The sequence below is a fragment of the Callorhinus ursinus genome, unplaced genomic scaffold, assembly GCF_003265705.2.
Source record: "Callorhinus ursinus isolate GAN/ISIS: 27379988/994484 unplaced genomic scaffold, GSC_fseal_2.0 scaffold26, whole genome shotgun sequence".
Classification (NCBI taxonomy): domain Eukaryota; kingdom Metazoa; phylum Chordata; class Mammalia; order Carnivora; family Otariidae; genus Callorhinus; species Callorhinus ursinus.
In genome coordinates, this window is record NW_027397088.1 from 4,931,166 (window position 1) to 4,947,218 (window position 16,053).

The window sequence follows — 16,053 nt, forward strand, 5'->3', positions numbered from 1 at the left end:
ATTTATAATCCCCTAGTCATATTCCTAAGAGTTTTTGAAGATAACTTAATTTTTTTCCTGAGCATTATTGTGATGTGAGACTTTGGTAATCAGTCATGTTTCCAGCTGTATTGCATTTACGTAGGTGACGGTAGGAGTTGACTTAATTTGGCTAAAATGTTTTTATTAAATTATAGCTGGTTTTCCCCATTTTGGTTTTAAAGGAAGTGCTTTAAGTATCTGCCTGATGAGTAGTAGCCGTTAGATAAATGGCTCTCTTGTTGCCTCCTCCATTTCAGAGTGCTCGTCTTCGGGCTGCTGGCATTGGAAAAGATTTCAAAGAGAATCCCAACCTCAGGGATAACTGGACAGATGCAGAAGGCTATTATCGTAAGTTCACAGTTCTGATTAATTTTAGGGTTCGTTACAACATTTTGTAGAAGTATGTTGCTTGATGAAGTCACATGTTGGAGAACTCTGAAAGTCACGTCACAGTGTCATCACTTAAAATGTGTGGCACATCTAATAGCTGCGTGAACCCATGTTGTATTCTAGTAAGCAGCTCAGGAGCTTCATGAATAGAAGTGAGGTGAAGACTTGATGTGCAACTTAAATCTATTCAAAGTTGTTTTCAGCCATGAGATAATCCTCCAGGAGGAAGGGGGAACGTCACTTGCTCGTCTTGATCTGAAACCAAGAAAAACGACATACAGGAACTTGGGATGCCAGTCATGCAGTATTTGTCATGCAGGACTACAGTTGGAAACATTTCAGTGAGCACATTTCTTCCTACTCAATGTTAAAATCCTTAGCAGTTGATAGGAAGTGGGCATGCAGCTTGAACCACATTATGAAAGAGTGACCGATGGAGGCTCGTCTTTGATTCTCCATGGTGTCTAGGAAACCAGGCACACAGAGATTTGACACATTTTTTTTTTAAGTGACTGTGCTGTGTTTCTGTTTGCTTTATTACATATATCTCATAGTTTTGTTAAGTAAGTATTTACTATGGTCAAAATTCCCGTTTCTTAATTTACTTTTTCAGGTGTGAACATAGGTGAAGTCCTAGATAAGCGTTACAATGTGTATGGCTACACTGGCCAGGGTGTCTTCAGTAATGTTGTACGAGCCAGAGATAATGCAAGAGCCAACCAAGAAGTGGCTGTAAAAATCATCAGAAACAATGAGCTCATGTAAGTTCAGAAGACCTGTGTAATGAAACCTAAAAACACAGGTATTCACAACTGAACATTTTTAAAAAGTAACACAATCTGTAAAAGTATTGAAGTTATAAAATAACAGAAGTCTGGTAGTGAATCTGCTGCCTTTTTTTCTTTTATATAATAGAGCTAATTGCCATACCCATAGGTTTTAATAAGCACAATCTATACCACACACTGAGCTGATGTTAAAGTCAACTTTCCATCGGCTTTAAAACACTGGGAATAACTTACAGATGTATATTAACATCTTCAGCTGCCCTAGGCTTAGTATTTTAAAGCCATTTTAAAAATATGGCCTATTGACAAATTATAACTAGAATTTTAGAGGAAAACCAAATGTTAATATTTGGTAAGACATCCATTCTTAGTTTCTTATATAGTGTGGTTCCATTTTTGTTAAAATAGCATTTACATCAAGACATTTTTTTAAATAAAAATATGCAAGATTGGGGGCACCTGCATAGCTCAGTCACTTGAGCGTCCAACTCTTGATTTCAGCTCAGGTCATGATCTCAGTGTTGTGAGATTGAGCCCCACATCTGGCTCTGAGCTGGGCGTGGAACCTGCTTAGGATTCTCCCTCTCCCTCCACCCACACCCCCCCACCCCTCAGAGAAAAAAAGAAAATGTGGAAGATTGAATTCTCTTCAGGCAAGGTGGGTTTGTTCCTCCAGTGTTTTTTTCTGTTAATTATTGTGGAAATAAGCTCCATGGAAACCATATTTGACTAAGTATAAAGTATCGTGTGAGTAACATACAGACTTGTTATTCCTCAACAGATTTACTATTAGTACTTAAAAATCCAAACTACTTATCACCTATGGTAAATCAGACTGGAACTAGTAAATATTTAGTTTTCTTAAATTCTGTATTCAGTTTTGAACTAATTTTCTTTTCAGGCAAAAAACTGGCTTAAAAGAACTAGAATTCCTGAAAAAACTTAATGATGCTGATCCTGATGACAAATTTCATTGTTTGCGACTCTTCAGACACTTTTATCACAAACAGCATCTCTGTCTCGTATTTGAGCCTCTAAGGTACACTGTCAAACCTGTACATTACTAAAAATTTAGATAAACACCATGACAGATCTCTGTATGTTTATTTTTTCCAGTTAGCTCTGGTTTTGTTTTTTTACTTTTGGTTAGGAACTAGGTTCATGACAGTCATTAATGTAAAGACCATAATTGACCACATACTATGTGTCAGACACTAACCTTATGTAGCCTTCAGCTCAACAGAGATTCTCTGAAAGTTAAATACTTCCAAGGAAGGATCACAATGTAATAAAAAGAAATGGGAGTAGTGAAGTAGAAATACAGTTTTGATCTTCAAAAGTATGGCTTCAGTTTTGGCCTTTCAAATGTAAACCCATTCTAAAATCAATAGGAATTTTACCATTGAATGTCTTCCCTTCCGTTTATTTTGAAAATTTTTATTGGAAAACTGTCTCATTTATACACAGGTTCATGTGCTCTCATTTTAGTGTAGAATAATTTATTAAACATCTGGGAGGGCTCATGAACAGATACTTTCATTTTAGTTAATGTTTTGGATTTGATTTTACTTTATGCTTGAACATGGTTTTGCCTTTTTTATTTCCATTTTGCATTTTAAGCCCTAATTTTGTGGGTTTTTTTTTCTCTCCTAAAAGTATGAATTTACGAGAGGTGTTAAAAAAATATGGTAAGGATGTTGGTCTTCATATTAAAGCTGTAAGATCCTACAGTCAGCAGTTGTTCTTGGCATTAAAACTCCTTAAAAGATGCAATATCCTACATGCAGATATCAAGCCAGACAATATCCTGGTAAGTCAAACAATCAGGTTACCTTGTATATCCATATAGGTTCTTACCAGTAATGTGATAACCACTGTATTATTTTAGAAATGATGTCTTAAAAGAATAACTCAGCATATTAATTACTTATGACAAAGGACTTAACCAGTGTTTACTTTTTTGGAAATTGGTCCATGAAATTTTATACTAAAGTATAAAGAAACAGGGAATAGGCTATTGTCTCAATTTTTTCCTTTATATTGATGGATTTAGAGTACACACAAATCCCAAAAGTGCCTTAATGTAGTAATGATGGGCTTCCTCTGGTATCTAAACACAAAAATGCACATGTTGCTGTTTTGAAATGGTGTTCACAGCTCTTTGTTCTCTAATTTGTGGTCTGACAGGCTTAGAGACATTTAAAGAATTATCTCTTAAATAGATGTATGGAGTAGTGTTTTATAGGTGCCCAGGAGGGGCCCAAAGACAGCAGAGCTCGGTTGTGATTAGATGTTACGTTGAAAGGCATTCCTTTTACATTCTTCACCCCTTAACTAAAGACTTCTGGGTTGGTAATATGCAGCTTTCACAGGGTTTATGTTTTTTAAATTTAGAAGTAATACATTATCATAGGGGAGCGATGAATGCACACATACCGCTTCCTACCCTGGCCCCATTTCTTCACCCCTGTTCTGAGGTATTCAGAGTTCGGGGTGTGTTCACAGCTTGGAGAATTCCTACCTTGTTTGCTAATAACATTCTACACTTTTTTTTTTTTTTTTAAGATATTTATTTAAGACAGCACAAGCAGTGGGGAGGGACAGCGGGAGAGGGAGAAGCAGGCTCCCCGCTGAGCAGGGAGCCCAAGGCGGGGCTCGATCCCAGGACCCTGGGATCATGACCTGAGCCAAAGGCAGATGCTTAACTGACTTGGGCCACCCAGGTACCCCGTATTCTACACTTTCAGAAGATTATGATCCCATTAAAGTTTGTTAAGGACTCCTCATCAATAGCTTAGCTCTTAGTTCAGATTTTTCTTCTTTTTTAATATCTTAAAATACATCCTTCCAGACTACCATGTTAATAATGAGGCATTCCATCTTAATAGGTTTTGTTTGACTTTACAGTGTGTTATACATCTAATATAACCTGGGGTTAGAGGAGCTAAGTAATTACAGCGAAATAAATGAATTGTAGACTTCATGTTAGGATTGAATTGTAGACTTTTCAACTTCATAGTTAATTTTTACCTCAGTTTTGTTTCTCTATTTTAAATTGTGAAGTATACCATCTGTATCAGAATGTATAAAATACGTAAAATTTAAAGGTAACTATGCAGTGAACATCTGTGTAACCGCCGTAGAAGTTAAAGAGTAAGACATTTGCCAGTATCTTAGGAGCTCTTATTTTTAAAACTTTATTTTCCTTGAGTTACTGCTACTCTAGTATAAGTTTACACATGGACTTCAGACATTGAATGTTGTCTCCTTCCTGAGAAAGGAGGAAGTAGACATCAGAAACTAGAGGGAGCTGTTTGTGAATGAAAATCCAAAGCTTTCAGCCCAGGATTTCAACCATCAGTGGTAGGAGTACCATGTTCCTCAGGGAGGATAAATGTTGTCTAGGAGGAGTGCGTATGAGTGTGGATACCCTGCGGGTTGTTGAAGGCATTTTAGCCAGCCCAAGAGTCCTACTGACAGGTTTTAATTTTAAAATTGTCCTGGGATTTCTCTGGGTTTTAAACTGCATCCTTAAGTAGCTGAATGCAGTTTAGAGTTTAAAAAGTTTCAGAAGTACTTGTGCTTTTGAAGATACTGATGTTCTTGATTCCCCAGGTGAAGAGAATGGTTATGAATATGGCAGTGAAAAATAATCATTTCTATTAATAGCTTAATTCTGTGGATATCGTCTGTAATGGGCCAATCCGTAACTCTGACCAAGCTTTATGATATCCCAGTAGAAAGTGGCCAGGACTTACTTATTTAAAGTGTTAAGTTTCTTTGGGGTGGGAACTGTAGGCCAAGTTCAAGTCCCAACTCGGAATTTGTGTGTGTCTCTTTTGAAGGGGGGAAGGGACTCTGGAATATGAATTACCTTCACTTGTTAATCCTGAACATGCTTCTGACTCATGAGTGGCAGCAGCCATGGGAGCAACTCCAGCCTTTCTCAGCAGATGTCACTGTTACTGTGTATGTTGAAGTATTTACAAAGGAAAAAAAGAAACAAATAACTAATATAGAGTTCATATTTATCAGTTGTGGCAAATATATTTAACATTTTCTTGACTAATACCTTCTTTATATTTAAGGGATTTAATATTTTTAGACTTGAAGTGATTGCTAAATTTGGGATGGTCTAGCAGCTTCGGATGAAGAATGTTTTTATTCTGTTTTTGTCCAGATTTAATCTGAATCATCCTCTGCTTTCATTGCTATCGTAATTTTCTGGCAACTGAAAGTTACCTTCAATCAATTGAAAGTTGATCTAAGTCTGTCCCTTATTAATAAATTGTCTTCATGTTCCTTTAAATAGTAACTTGACTTTATTCAGGTATTCTGGGGATTTTTAGAAGATGCTTTACTTCAATGAGATTTTTCTCTTACTACCCCTCCCTTTTCAAAGTAGCATTGGTTAAAATTAAATGTACTTGGTATTACCCCATATTTCCTCACTGAAAAAAGTTACTTTACTAATTATAATCAAATATTTGATAGCTCTTAATTTTTTATAATTAGGGAATTGAGTTATAATTAGAAGAGGAATTATAAACGGGTAACTTTGTTTTCAGTATTGGAAGTAACTTCTCAAAGCCAATTATTTTTATCTGATTACTTGTCTTAATTATTTCTGGCATGAATTAAACTTCCATGATAAAATGTTTTGCAGGTTAATGAATCAAAAACTATTTTAAAGCTCTGCGATTTTGGGTCGGCTTCACATGTTGCGGATAATGACATAACACCTTATCTTGTCAGTAGATTTTATCGTGCTCCTGAAATCAGTAAGTTTCTTCAAATGTTCTTTGACCTGGGCCATCATATGCAGTGGAAACAGCATATTTAATGTCTAAGTACTGTTTTCCATCGCACTTCAGCAGCTGCACGAGGTCATTGATGAGGAAGGGAACCGTAGCAAGTTCATCCTCCTCAGGTGGAATGGTGGTAGTTGTGACAGGAGTCTTGATCATGTCTGACAAGAGTAGCAAAACAATTGTGGAAAATCCTCGGCTTTAGAAGACTGCTCTTGATTACTCAAGGTCTGATTATCAAATTTATGGATTGTATGGGACCTTTGTTTTTGCTCTTCCTGTTGCCTTGGTTGAGGCTGGTTAGCACCTCCACCAAAGGTGAAATGAGAAAAGAAGTACACATTTCCTTCTGCCCCTCCCCCTGTTCCTTCCGTATTCCCTCATTTTTTAAGGTTTTTTAAGTTTAAGAGTCTGTTAAGAATTAGTGGGGAAGAAACATGAGGCTAATGCCAGAGCGAGGTATTAAGATTGCGGTTATGTAGGCCAAGCTAAATTAGTCCCCTATTAATGAAAATAAATAGTTGATTGTTTCTTTCATCATGTATTAAACTTCCATTTTGTTTTCAGTTATAGGCAAAAGCTATGATTATGGTATAGATATGTGGTCTGTAGGTTGTACCTTATATGAACTCTACACTGGAAAAATTTTATTTCCTGGCAAAACCAATAACCATATGTTGAAGCTCGCCATGGATCTCAAAGGAAAGATGCCGAATAAGGTAGGACATTAATGCGAGCTGTTATTTTTTTTTTCCCCCAAGGTCTTAGCAATAGTTTACTGTAGACCAGTGGATTGCTGACACTTTACTCATCACTAGTGCCTGTAAAACCATTTCAGAAAGGCAGGTGTATGGCTACTGTAATTCCTTAGCTTTTTTTTTTAATTTCTGTTGTTTAAAAAATAGTGGGTCTAATCAGCCAAGAGGTATCAAAAGTGAGTGAGAGAACTCCATTTTCCTGTTCCCCTCTAATGTCTCTCTTTGCTTTTCTTTACTCTTAAATTAAGCAGGAGGGTAGGGGGCAATAGTTTAGAGTAGAGTTGGAATTGAGGAAGAGAGATTGATGAGCATAAATTTGTTAAGCACCATACATGTATATATGACTGTTTCATATCTTTGTTCTTCCCTTGTTCCATTTATTATCCTTTAATGATGGGCAGAGAAGCAGCCTTGGGAGCACACCGTTATTGGTAACAGCACCAAACATGCTTGAGAGGTGGAATGAAAAAAGATGCAGGTCAGGTTAGTTCAGATGTGAAGAAGGGCTCAGTTGTCAGAGAATGACGGGTGAATATTGGAAAAGGAACTTGATGGCAATCAGTTTATTAAAGACTGGAAGTTATTTGGGAAAGGATGGTACCAAGAAAAACTCACTTAAAATTGACATCTTTCTAACATAAAACTCACCCTTAATGCTTCAGCCACAATAATTAGTTTCAGAAATGAAGCAGAAACTTCAGGCATTTATAAACCTGTCTGAGGGCCATATCTTAAAACTGTGATGATTCCAGCTTATTTGGTGAATTTCTGAGAGATTATACAGATTTTTCCCCATATAGGTCAGAAGCCATTATGTTTTTTAGGTACTGTCCAAATTCTCTCATGTTGGACTAGAATAAGTTACACAGAAATTAGTTATGTTGGTATTTGTTTTAATGAGGTCTGACCTGTATCATTTCAGGGCTATTGGAACATAATTTGTAAAACGTCATCGGGTTTCCTAAGCTGCCAAGAAAAAAGGCCCCAGCTGTGTAATAATTTTCCTAGGAACAAATGATTTTGTCTTTGTTTGAGTCTCAATTTTGAATAATGAAAGCACAACGTGATATTATAATTGGTTTAAGTCACTGCCTGGGAAAATATAATTTCAAGTTATTAAGTAGTTTCAGGCACAGAGCATTTATATTAGCTTTTTCAAAGATGTTAGACTCTCCAGAGCAAGGAATCTAACTGAATCCTTAAATGAGGAGACTAAATAAGTCCTATTTTTGACTTGTTATGTATCAAATTGTTGGTAGGCCAGACTGTTTCATAATAGTTCAAAATCCAAGTTTTATTTTGCTTTATTGCCAGATGATTCGGAAAGGTGTATTCAAAGACCAACATTTTGATCAGAACCTCAACTTCATGTATATAGAAGTTGATAAAGTAACAGAGAGGGTAAGTGTTTCTTAACTGTGCTACAGTAAATGATTGTCTTACTGTGAACGAGCTGAATACTGGGTGGTAGTAGGAGCTGTGAATATTTAAAACACTAAAAATAATTCCTTTTTGCTGGTGGCCATTTCCTGAATAAAACACAATGAGGTTATGAGAAAGAGGAAGGATTTAAAAATGTTTGTCTAGTATAATGAGTCTATTTTTATCGTAGGTCATAATTAGGCCCTCTTCCTCTGTTCTTTGGATCATTTTCTTTCTCTGGCCTCCCATCCAGCTTCTGGACTACTTACCAGAGTGATCTTTTTGAAAACAAATATCATGTTATTCTCCGTGCTTAAAATCCCTTCATTGGGTTCCTCTCTGATGAACTCTGCCTCTGCTGTTTTGAGCAGTTTGCATACCCCCTCATGGTACTCTGTAAACCCCCCCATTCCACACTTGGCAGTCAGCTGAAGGGCATGCTGTGTCATACCTCTCTGCCTTTGTTCACAGACCATCCTGACCTTACTTGCCTCCTCTCCTTCCTCATCCCCTAAAAATAATTTATCCAACTTCAAGCCTCAGGGGAAATACACATTCTCTATGAGCCTTTCCAAATCCTCCAGGTTGAAGTAAGGACTTCTCTGTTTTTGCCCCATTATATTGTCTGTTCCTAACTTTGTCAGAGCCCCTAACAACAAACACTTCCATGTCTGTCTGGCACCACTTCGGGGTAGGGAGAGGACAGTTCAGACAGGAAGTGCTTACTGTTAATTATTAATTACTTAACGGTGTGGGGATTTTCGTAGACTTCTTTCTGTTAGCAGTTTGATCTTTTTACAAACGTGGAGTATGTTTTTTAAAAACTATCATAGCTAACTTGGGGTTGATTTTTTTCATTCAGGTTTTTCGGTTACTTCTTAAAAAGATGTAGGGAATAGAGGAAGTCACATAGAAGTTTTAAATGAGTAGATAATACATATATATATATATATCAAATATATATATATATACACACACATATGTATATATATTAGAAGTTCTGATACACCAAGCAGTCTGATTTAAATTAAGGTACATATGCTTAGTAACTCATGTAGACATACACATTTTTAAAAATTATTTTTAGGAGAAAGTTACTGTCATGAGCACCATTAATCCAACCAAGGACCTGTTGGCTGACTTGATTGGGTGCCAGCGACTTCCTGAAGACCAACGTAAAAAAGTACACCAGCTAAAGGACTTGTTGGACCAGATCCTAATGTTGGACCCCGCTAAACGAATTAGCATCAACCAGGCCCTACAGCATGCCTTCATCCAGGAAAAAATTTAAACGAGATGAAAGAAGCTCCAAGGGTTTGAGTAATTAAATACAAAGACTGAAGAAATTTCACAGCAGTTTATTAATGTATATAAACTTATAAATATTTCTCCAGCAAATTTGAGGAAGCATGATATATTTGAATTAACACCAAGGGTGATATTTCTTTTAGAAATGTTAGTTAATCTGTTTTGTGTCTTATGTGAAATTTCACTGTAGAACTGTTTTAATTGCCAAGACTGCACAGAATTACAGTGCTAATGTATATGGTTGCAGTTCACATAAAAGACAAAAGCATCTGTTATAAAATGAGTAGTAATACTGGGTGGTTGATTTATTTTTAGCAAACTTGGCTTCATATTGGTCTTCGGATAAAATGGCCAGCATAAATGCTGTTTATATTCACGTTTTCCTAGGTGTGTGTGTGCAGGCCACAGCAGCATGCCCTTGGTGTAGTCAGTGCCGAAAGGGGTCTGTTCCTTCTTGAGCCTGCCTGCAGGGATGGTCTCCTCTTTTAAAGCAGGTTGTGTACAACATTCAGTACACTGAAGGTAAGCTAAACCATCAACATCACTGGTGTTTTAAGATGTTATTTTATTGGAACAGTTGACAAATGAGGGATATTAGCTTTGTGGCGGAATTCCCTGCATGTGTGATAACTGATCTTGTTTTATTTTTTGGCATTGCAACTGTGGCATAGTTACAGTTTCTGTTCTGTTCATCACATTTAAAATTGGAAGAGTATGCGCTTGATGGATAGAGCGCCTTCAGTGTACTGTTTCTTATTAACTTTAATTTTTTTAAATCAACTTGCTATAGACTTTATATACATTTTGTTAAATACAGTTCGTAGTGACGTAGAAACAAGGCATAGTTTTCCTTTACTAATTACACATGTTGAGGCCTAATTCTGAAAGTCCTCATATTTAAAAGTTAGACAACATAATGAAATTTTTAACTATTTGTATGTCATTTTGAAAGTGTACTGCTTTATGGTAAAAGTGTTTTTCATTTGTTCATTGTTTTCATTATTTGTGATCATGTTGTCTTTCAATACAGGCATAAACCTTCCACTCTTGAACAAAGCAGCTGCTTTTTAAAAGCGGTAATTGCTTCTTTACCTTTTATTTCTTTTGTAAATGAAGCTTTTCTTTAAGAATGTGACTTTAAAGTGTTGTCTATTGCATAAAACAGTTGACACTCACTTATTGTAAAGTGAAGATTGTTCTCCTGCATGTGAAGTGGACCATGCAGATTTCTGTATGTTCTCAGTATGCATCACTAGATAATAAAGTCTTTTGTGAACAAGGCATTTGTAGCCATTTTTAAAAGTTTTTGTCTTCAGTGCTGGTAAGTCAGGTAAACCATACATAGTTAAAAAGCAATCTTTCATTTCTTCCTTTAAGTCTTTAAAAGATTTATTTGTTAAAGATGTAAGCTTAGCCACAAGTTGATCATTTTATTAATAATCAGGATCCTATTTCATCAAAAAAAAAAAAATCCTACAGATATTGTCAGCTTTCAGTGTAGTGAGATAATTCCTGTAGGTTACAGGGTATAATTCAGGATTTAACTAATGTTTCTGCTATTTTCTCACTTTTCCTTTTGATGGTGCGGAAAGAGAAAAGGAAAACGGGGCACAGGCCACTCACCGCCTTCTCCAAGGGGTCTGATTTGCTGAGACACCAGCTTCACCTTCTTAACAAGGTTATTTCTGACAGCATGTGTAGTTAAACATTTAGCAACGATTTAAAACAAAATCCTGTAAATCAGCTTGGTTTTGCAACACAAAGGAATTTGTATTTTTAACATGGTAGGAGAGCATTTTCAGAAATGTATGTACATCTTTTCTGTTTGGGTGGTAACATTAATGCTTGTCTTCCTGAGCATTGTGGAAAATAACCAGATTTTGGGGGTTTAAATAATATTTTTAAATTGTAAATGGGATTTTTTTATTCACCCAGGCACCTAATTACAACAAGCATGCACATTTTGGTGCATTCAAGAATGGAAAATCAGAATAGCAGCATTCTTCTGGTGGGTTTTGCTCCATTTAAAGACATGAACTACAGCCAGGAAGGTGATAGATGATATAATAAGCCAACTTTGAATCTACACCCCGTCTCTTCATGGTTTAGACTTACTAAAAATAAATAAAAGGTGGTTTCCATCTTCAGGTAGTGAAGCCTTTTAAATAAGGCATCACAGGTGCAGCTTGTCTACCTTACCAAAATGGGTAGTGATTTTCCCACCATGACTTACTTTATTTTGGTGATAATATGCTGCATATTCAAGTCTTTGGTAGTTATTTTCACTCGAAATAGTTAACATTTTGATGCTTCTGGTGATTTTCATGACTTCATTTTATATAATTATTTAATAAGTTAACTTCCACTAGAAACAGTTCATCTTATGCCTTCAAAACTATTACCTATTCTTTAAAAAACAAAGTTGCTTGTTACTTGTTCTTTGTGTTTTAGGTGCAGTTCAGTGGAAGATGATGACAGCCAGAAGACATGAGCTAAGGTTTCTGTCCTATAAAAGATTTAAAAAAAAAAAAGAAAGAAAAAAAAAAGGAGTTCTCCATTTAATTTTTGTCTAATTTTTTAGTTTTCAGCATTATGATTTGGGTTTCGTTAATGTTTGGCACTTAGAATAGTAGTGCTGTTGTGTTCATCTGTAAAGTGCTTGTTTTATCATGCTTCCTGCCTCCTTCCCCTCCCCCCCAATAAAAACGGTAGTCAAATTTAGTGACTCTTTATGAAAGAGAGATTCTACATAACATATGGCCATCAGAATTGGTTCCTAGGGGTTATTAGAAAAATAGAAGCCACCAAAATCACATATATCAGAAAGTAGTCTTTAGCTTTAGGTATCTTATCTCCTTGGCAGATGCAAAAGAATAGAAAGCAGAACTTTAAGAACACTGTTACTCAACTCCTTTAATACTCTAGTCCCCGACTTTCCCTTTTAGTAACTGTTTTTGCGAGTGCTCCAGTCATGGTCTTAAGATAGACAAAATATTTAGAACCACTGTCCGTTTTTCTTCTAAAGTGAGAGAAGTAGATCTTTGTTCCCAAATTTAGCATTCCTAGATTTGTCTATTCTAAAAACCCATAAACATTCTTTATGTACATGTACATGATTTTATTAGAATTAATAATTTTGCTGAGGCAGAGATTTGGAACTTTGTAAGACCTCTATTAGATGATGGTCATAATTTAGTGAATTATTTTAGCCTGCATTCATATTTCAGAGAAGCTGTATAGTTTTCAGATAAGTTAATCTCTGATGAAGCATTTGTTTTATTATACTTCACAGCAAAAATATCCCCTGATTGTCAGATGTCAGGGTTCCTAAGTCTTAGGGTCTAACCCTCAAAAAGATCATAGTTCTTTCTGTAGTCAGTGGGGAGGTGAGATCCAGAAAGCAGATACACTGTGGACCCTGTTCTCTGTGTGAACCTTATTTTCAAAGTCATGGTTTAGAGTATCGAGGTTCGAGTATCAGGTTGGAGTATTGAAGTTTTGAAGGAAGGGAACATCTTAATTTTAAAGACCTTCCCAGTATTCACATTCACCCCTTAGTCCTTATTAGTTGCATCCTGTTGATTCTCCAGTGTATAACTCATTCTACTCTACTACTTTCAAAATAAGTTTGTTTTTAAGATACTGTAATTTTTTTCCCATTATAATAACCACCTTTTTTCTCCAAAACAAATACTCAGGACATTTCTACAGTACAGAAAGATGTATGTTTTATGGTATGTGGTAGAGGCAGAGAAATGTGTAGTGTTCTCAGAACTGTTTCATATTTGCATTCCTTCTACTATGCTTTACCTGTTCTTTATCATTTTGTAACGCTAGCCTGCTAGGTAGAAATAAATCTCTGGAGTGAAACAGAGGAATCACAAATCTTCAAATTTAGGCCAAGTAGTTAAAGAATGCCCTTTTAAATGTTGGAGATAACTCAAGTAATTTCCTTTCATTAGTTATAATGACATCATTAGAAATTGGGCTTCATAAAAAGTGTTTATTTCCTTGTAGTATCCTAGTTCAAGCATATATTCAACATGAGTTTTATCATCCTCCTAGATGGAATATCTTCCTTATGGAAATGTTCACTACAAATTCATTTGTGTTTTTTTACATGTCAGTAGTGTACACTAAATTGACTTTTAGAATGTTTTCCAGTTATTTGATAGATATCATCATGGCATCCTTAATTTTTTTTTTCTCCTTCTGTATGTAGGGTAAGGGACTATTCTTCTGAAGAATCTTTCCATTTAGTGATCAAGATATGGAAGCTGGTCTCTGAAAATACTCAATATGTATCCCAGTTACTCATGGTATCATTTGAATTGTAACCTGCATTTTAGCAATGTTTCCAATTATTGGGAAAACTTAATAAAATGTGCCTCTTGTTACCGTATTGTTTCCTGATTTTTCCTTTGCTGGAATTTGCTATTTTACGTTTAGTTTTAAGTTAAAACACTATTTCCTACCTAAGGTTTCTTAGATGCTATTTCACTGGTGTTCATAGATGTGCTTTGAAGGGTATTCTGTGCCCAAATATGATTGGCAACTGCCAGATTACAATTAGATATTTATGTTAAAACTTCTCAGAAGACACTGTGTGCATTGTGAACCTCAGTGAAGGAGGAAGGTGTGGAGAGAAGTTGACCAAACCACTTGGCAGAACCTGCTGCATGGAAACGGCCAATTTAGTATGATCTTTCTTAAAAACATCAAAATCTTTCCTAGCAACTAAGTGCAGAACACAGGCCAAAGGGTTTGGTATTCGTGTTCTTGTTACATATATTTCTGATTTGGTTATCCTAATAATGAGAAAACATCATAAGTAATGAGATCACACCCTTTTCTGTAATGATTTAAATCAATTGGTTCATTGTAGATGGGGAAGCCTGACAAATAATTGGACTGTATCCTTAGTCTGTCTGCTCATTTTCTCTTAAGGAAACGTTCTCAGCTTAGAACAAGCAAAAAACTGTAAAATACCTAAGAGGAATGGGGAGACTGAGTGAATCTTCAATGCAAAGCAGGACTGGAGGAGGCAGGGCCAAATATCTGGCTGTGTGGAGTACACCTGACCTAGCAGGTGCCACCTTCTCTACCTAGTTGTCGAGTCCTGGTTTTTGTAAGAGATGGGCCATAAAGGCAGTGGCCCTGGACAGCCGCCTTGCAAAGGCCCCAGTTGTAGTTTTCTACTTGGGCTGGCAAAGGATTAAAAACTACATACTCCTCTGTCTAAAGCAACTGACAAGGGTCATGAGATCCTGTTTTTTGTTAGGGAAGGTGCATTGGGTTTGGGAGGCGGTTATGGCAAACTTTGAAGAGAACTTTTCTACATGTGCCTTCATTGACGAGAAAGTCAGAATCTGCCTTGGGTAAGATCCAAAAAGCTAAGAAAAGGTGTCCGACTGGACAGCGAAAACATGGGGAATGTATAAGCAAGCCAGAAAGCCAAATTCAACTCAAATTTCCTGAACAGAAATATTTCAGTTTATATGTGTCTGTTAGAAGCTGCCAAGTGTTTCTTCAAAAATAGTGGTAGAAGTTGGTTTCCAACAGGTTTGAAAAATAGCCAAGTCTTTCAAGTTTGTTGGTAACTACAGTGCTCCCACCCCCAACAGTAAGTTTTTCTCTTAGCCAAATATTTCCTGTTTTACTCCCATCAATTCACAAGATAAACCGAAGATGGCTACATCTACTTCCTATATATATGCCTCTTCTAGCCTCATTTTAGGGACTCCATTTAAAAAATTTCAACTATTTTTACTAATGATCATAATGTTAAAATAAGTACCTTTGCTTCATAATTGAAGTCAGCATTGCTGCTAATGCATTTTTTACATAGTTATATTTGAAGCAGTTTGGGACTAATTGAAAACTGATAGGTGTTTCAGTAACTAACTCCTTTTTTAGGTCTAATGGCATCCTAAATAAAGTAGCCTGGTTATGTTTCCAGTGAGAAATTTGCCCTACCTATCTCTTAAGATACCAAAGCCCAGAATCCATCTCCCACCCCCCAAAGCAATCCTTCAGTGCAGGAATGTATTTTTTGGAACTGCTGACGCAGTGACCTATTCCCTCTACCTCTATAATACTCCTCCCTACCTCCTGTTTCCTGTCTCCCATGTCCACTCCCACTCCTGGTCTTCCTGGAAACCAGGGCTTGGTCTTCACACTCCACAGCATGTTCCTGACGCCGGGCACATGCCTTGCAAGAAGCAGGATGTGAATAATCGGGAGTTGTTCCTCCAGTGACAGTTAATTCAGTGCCAAGGCAGCTCATTCCATCCGGTGTGCCCTCCTGTGTCATTCCGGTTTTTCCCCCGATCTGTTTTTTAATTTGTCAGGCACGTGATCCAATCCTCCCGTGATTATATGAGAGAACAGGTCCGAGCCGAGGTTAAGGAACCTGCCCGAGGTGCAGATCTGTTAAGTGGCAGCGCCTGGCTGTGGAGCGGTGCTTGTAACTGCTGTGTCACATAACCGGCGTCAAGGCTGGGCCAAGTTCTTTCCTTAATCCAATACTTGGAAGGTATCTACGGACCAGGCGATGGT

General features: G+C 36.7%; 1 protein-coding gene across 15 annotated transcripts in view; it reads left to right on the forward strand.

Moving 5' to 3' along the window:
• The window catches only part of PRP4K (pre-mRNA processing factor kinase PRP4K), a 38,211-nt gene extending 24,317 nt beyond the window's left edge, over positions 1 to 13,894 (forward strand). Inside the window, exons 8-18 of one of the 15 annotated variants that reach the window (XR_012373795.1) lie at positions 279 to 369; positions 1,025 to 1,172; positions 2,101 to 2,238; positions 2,856 to 3,009; positions 5,866 to 5,980; positions 6,575 to 6,726; positions 8,080 to 8,166; positions 9,275 to 11,173; positions 11,431 to 11,503; positions 11,947 to 11,992; positions 13,718 to 13,894. Coding sequence is in view for 2 of the 15 variants with exons in the window: in XM_073877522.1 (XP_073733623.1) it covers positions 279 to 369; positions 1,025 to 1,172; positions 2,101 to 2,238; positions 2,856 to 3,009; positions 5,866 to 5,980; positions 6,575 to 6,726; positions 8,080 to 8,166; positions 9,275 to 9,478 (1,089 nt within the window). In the remaining 13 variants the exon portion in view is untranslated. The other 14 variants (XR_012373794.1, XR_012373791.1, XR_012373797.1 and 11 more) reach the window with 14 other exon arrangements.
• Positions 13,895 to 16,053: the final 2,159 nt, after the last annotated feature.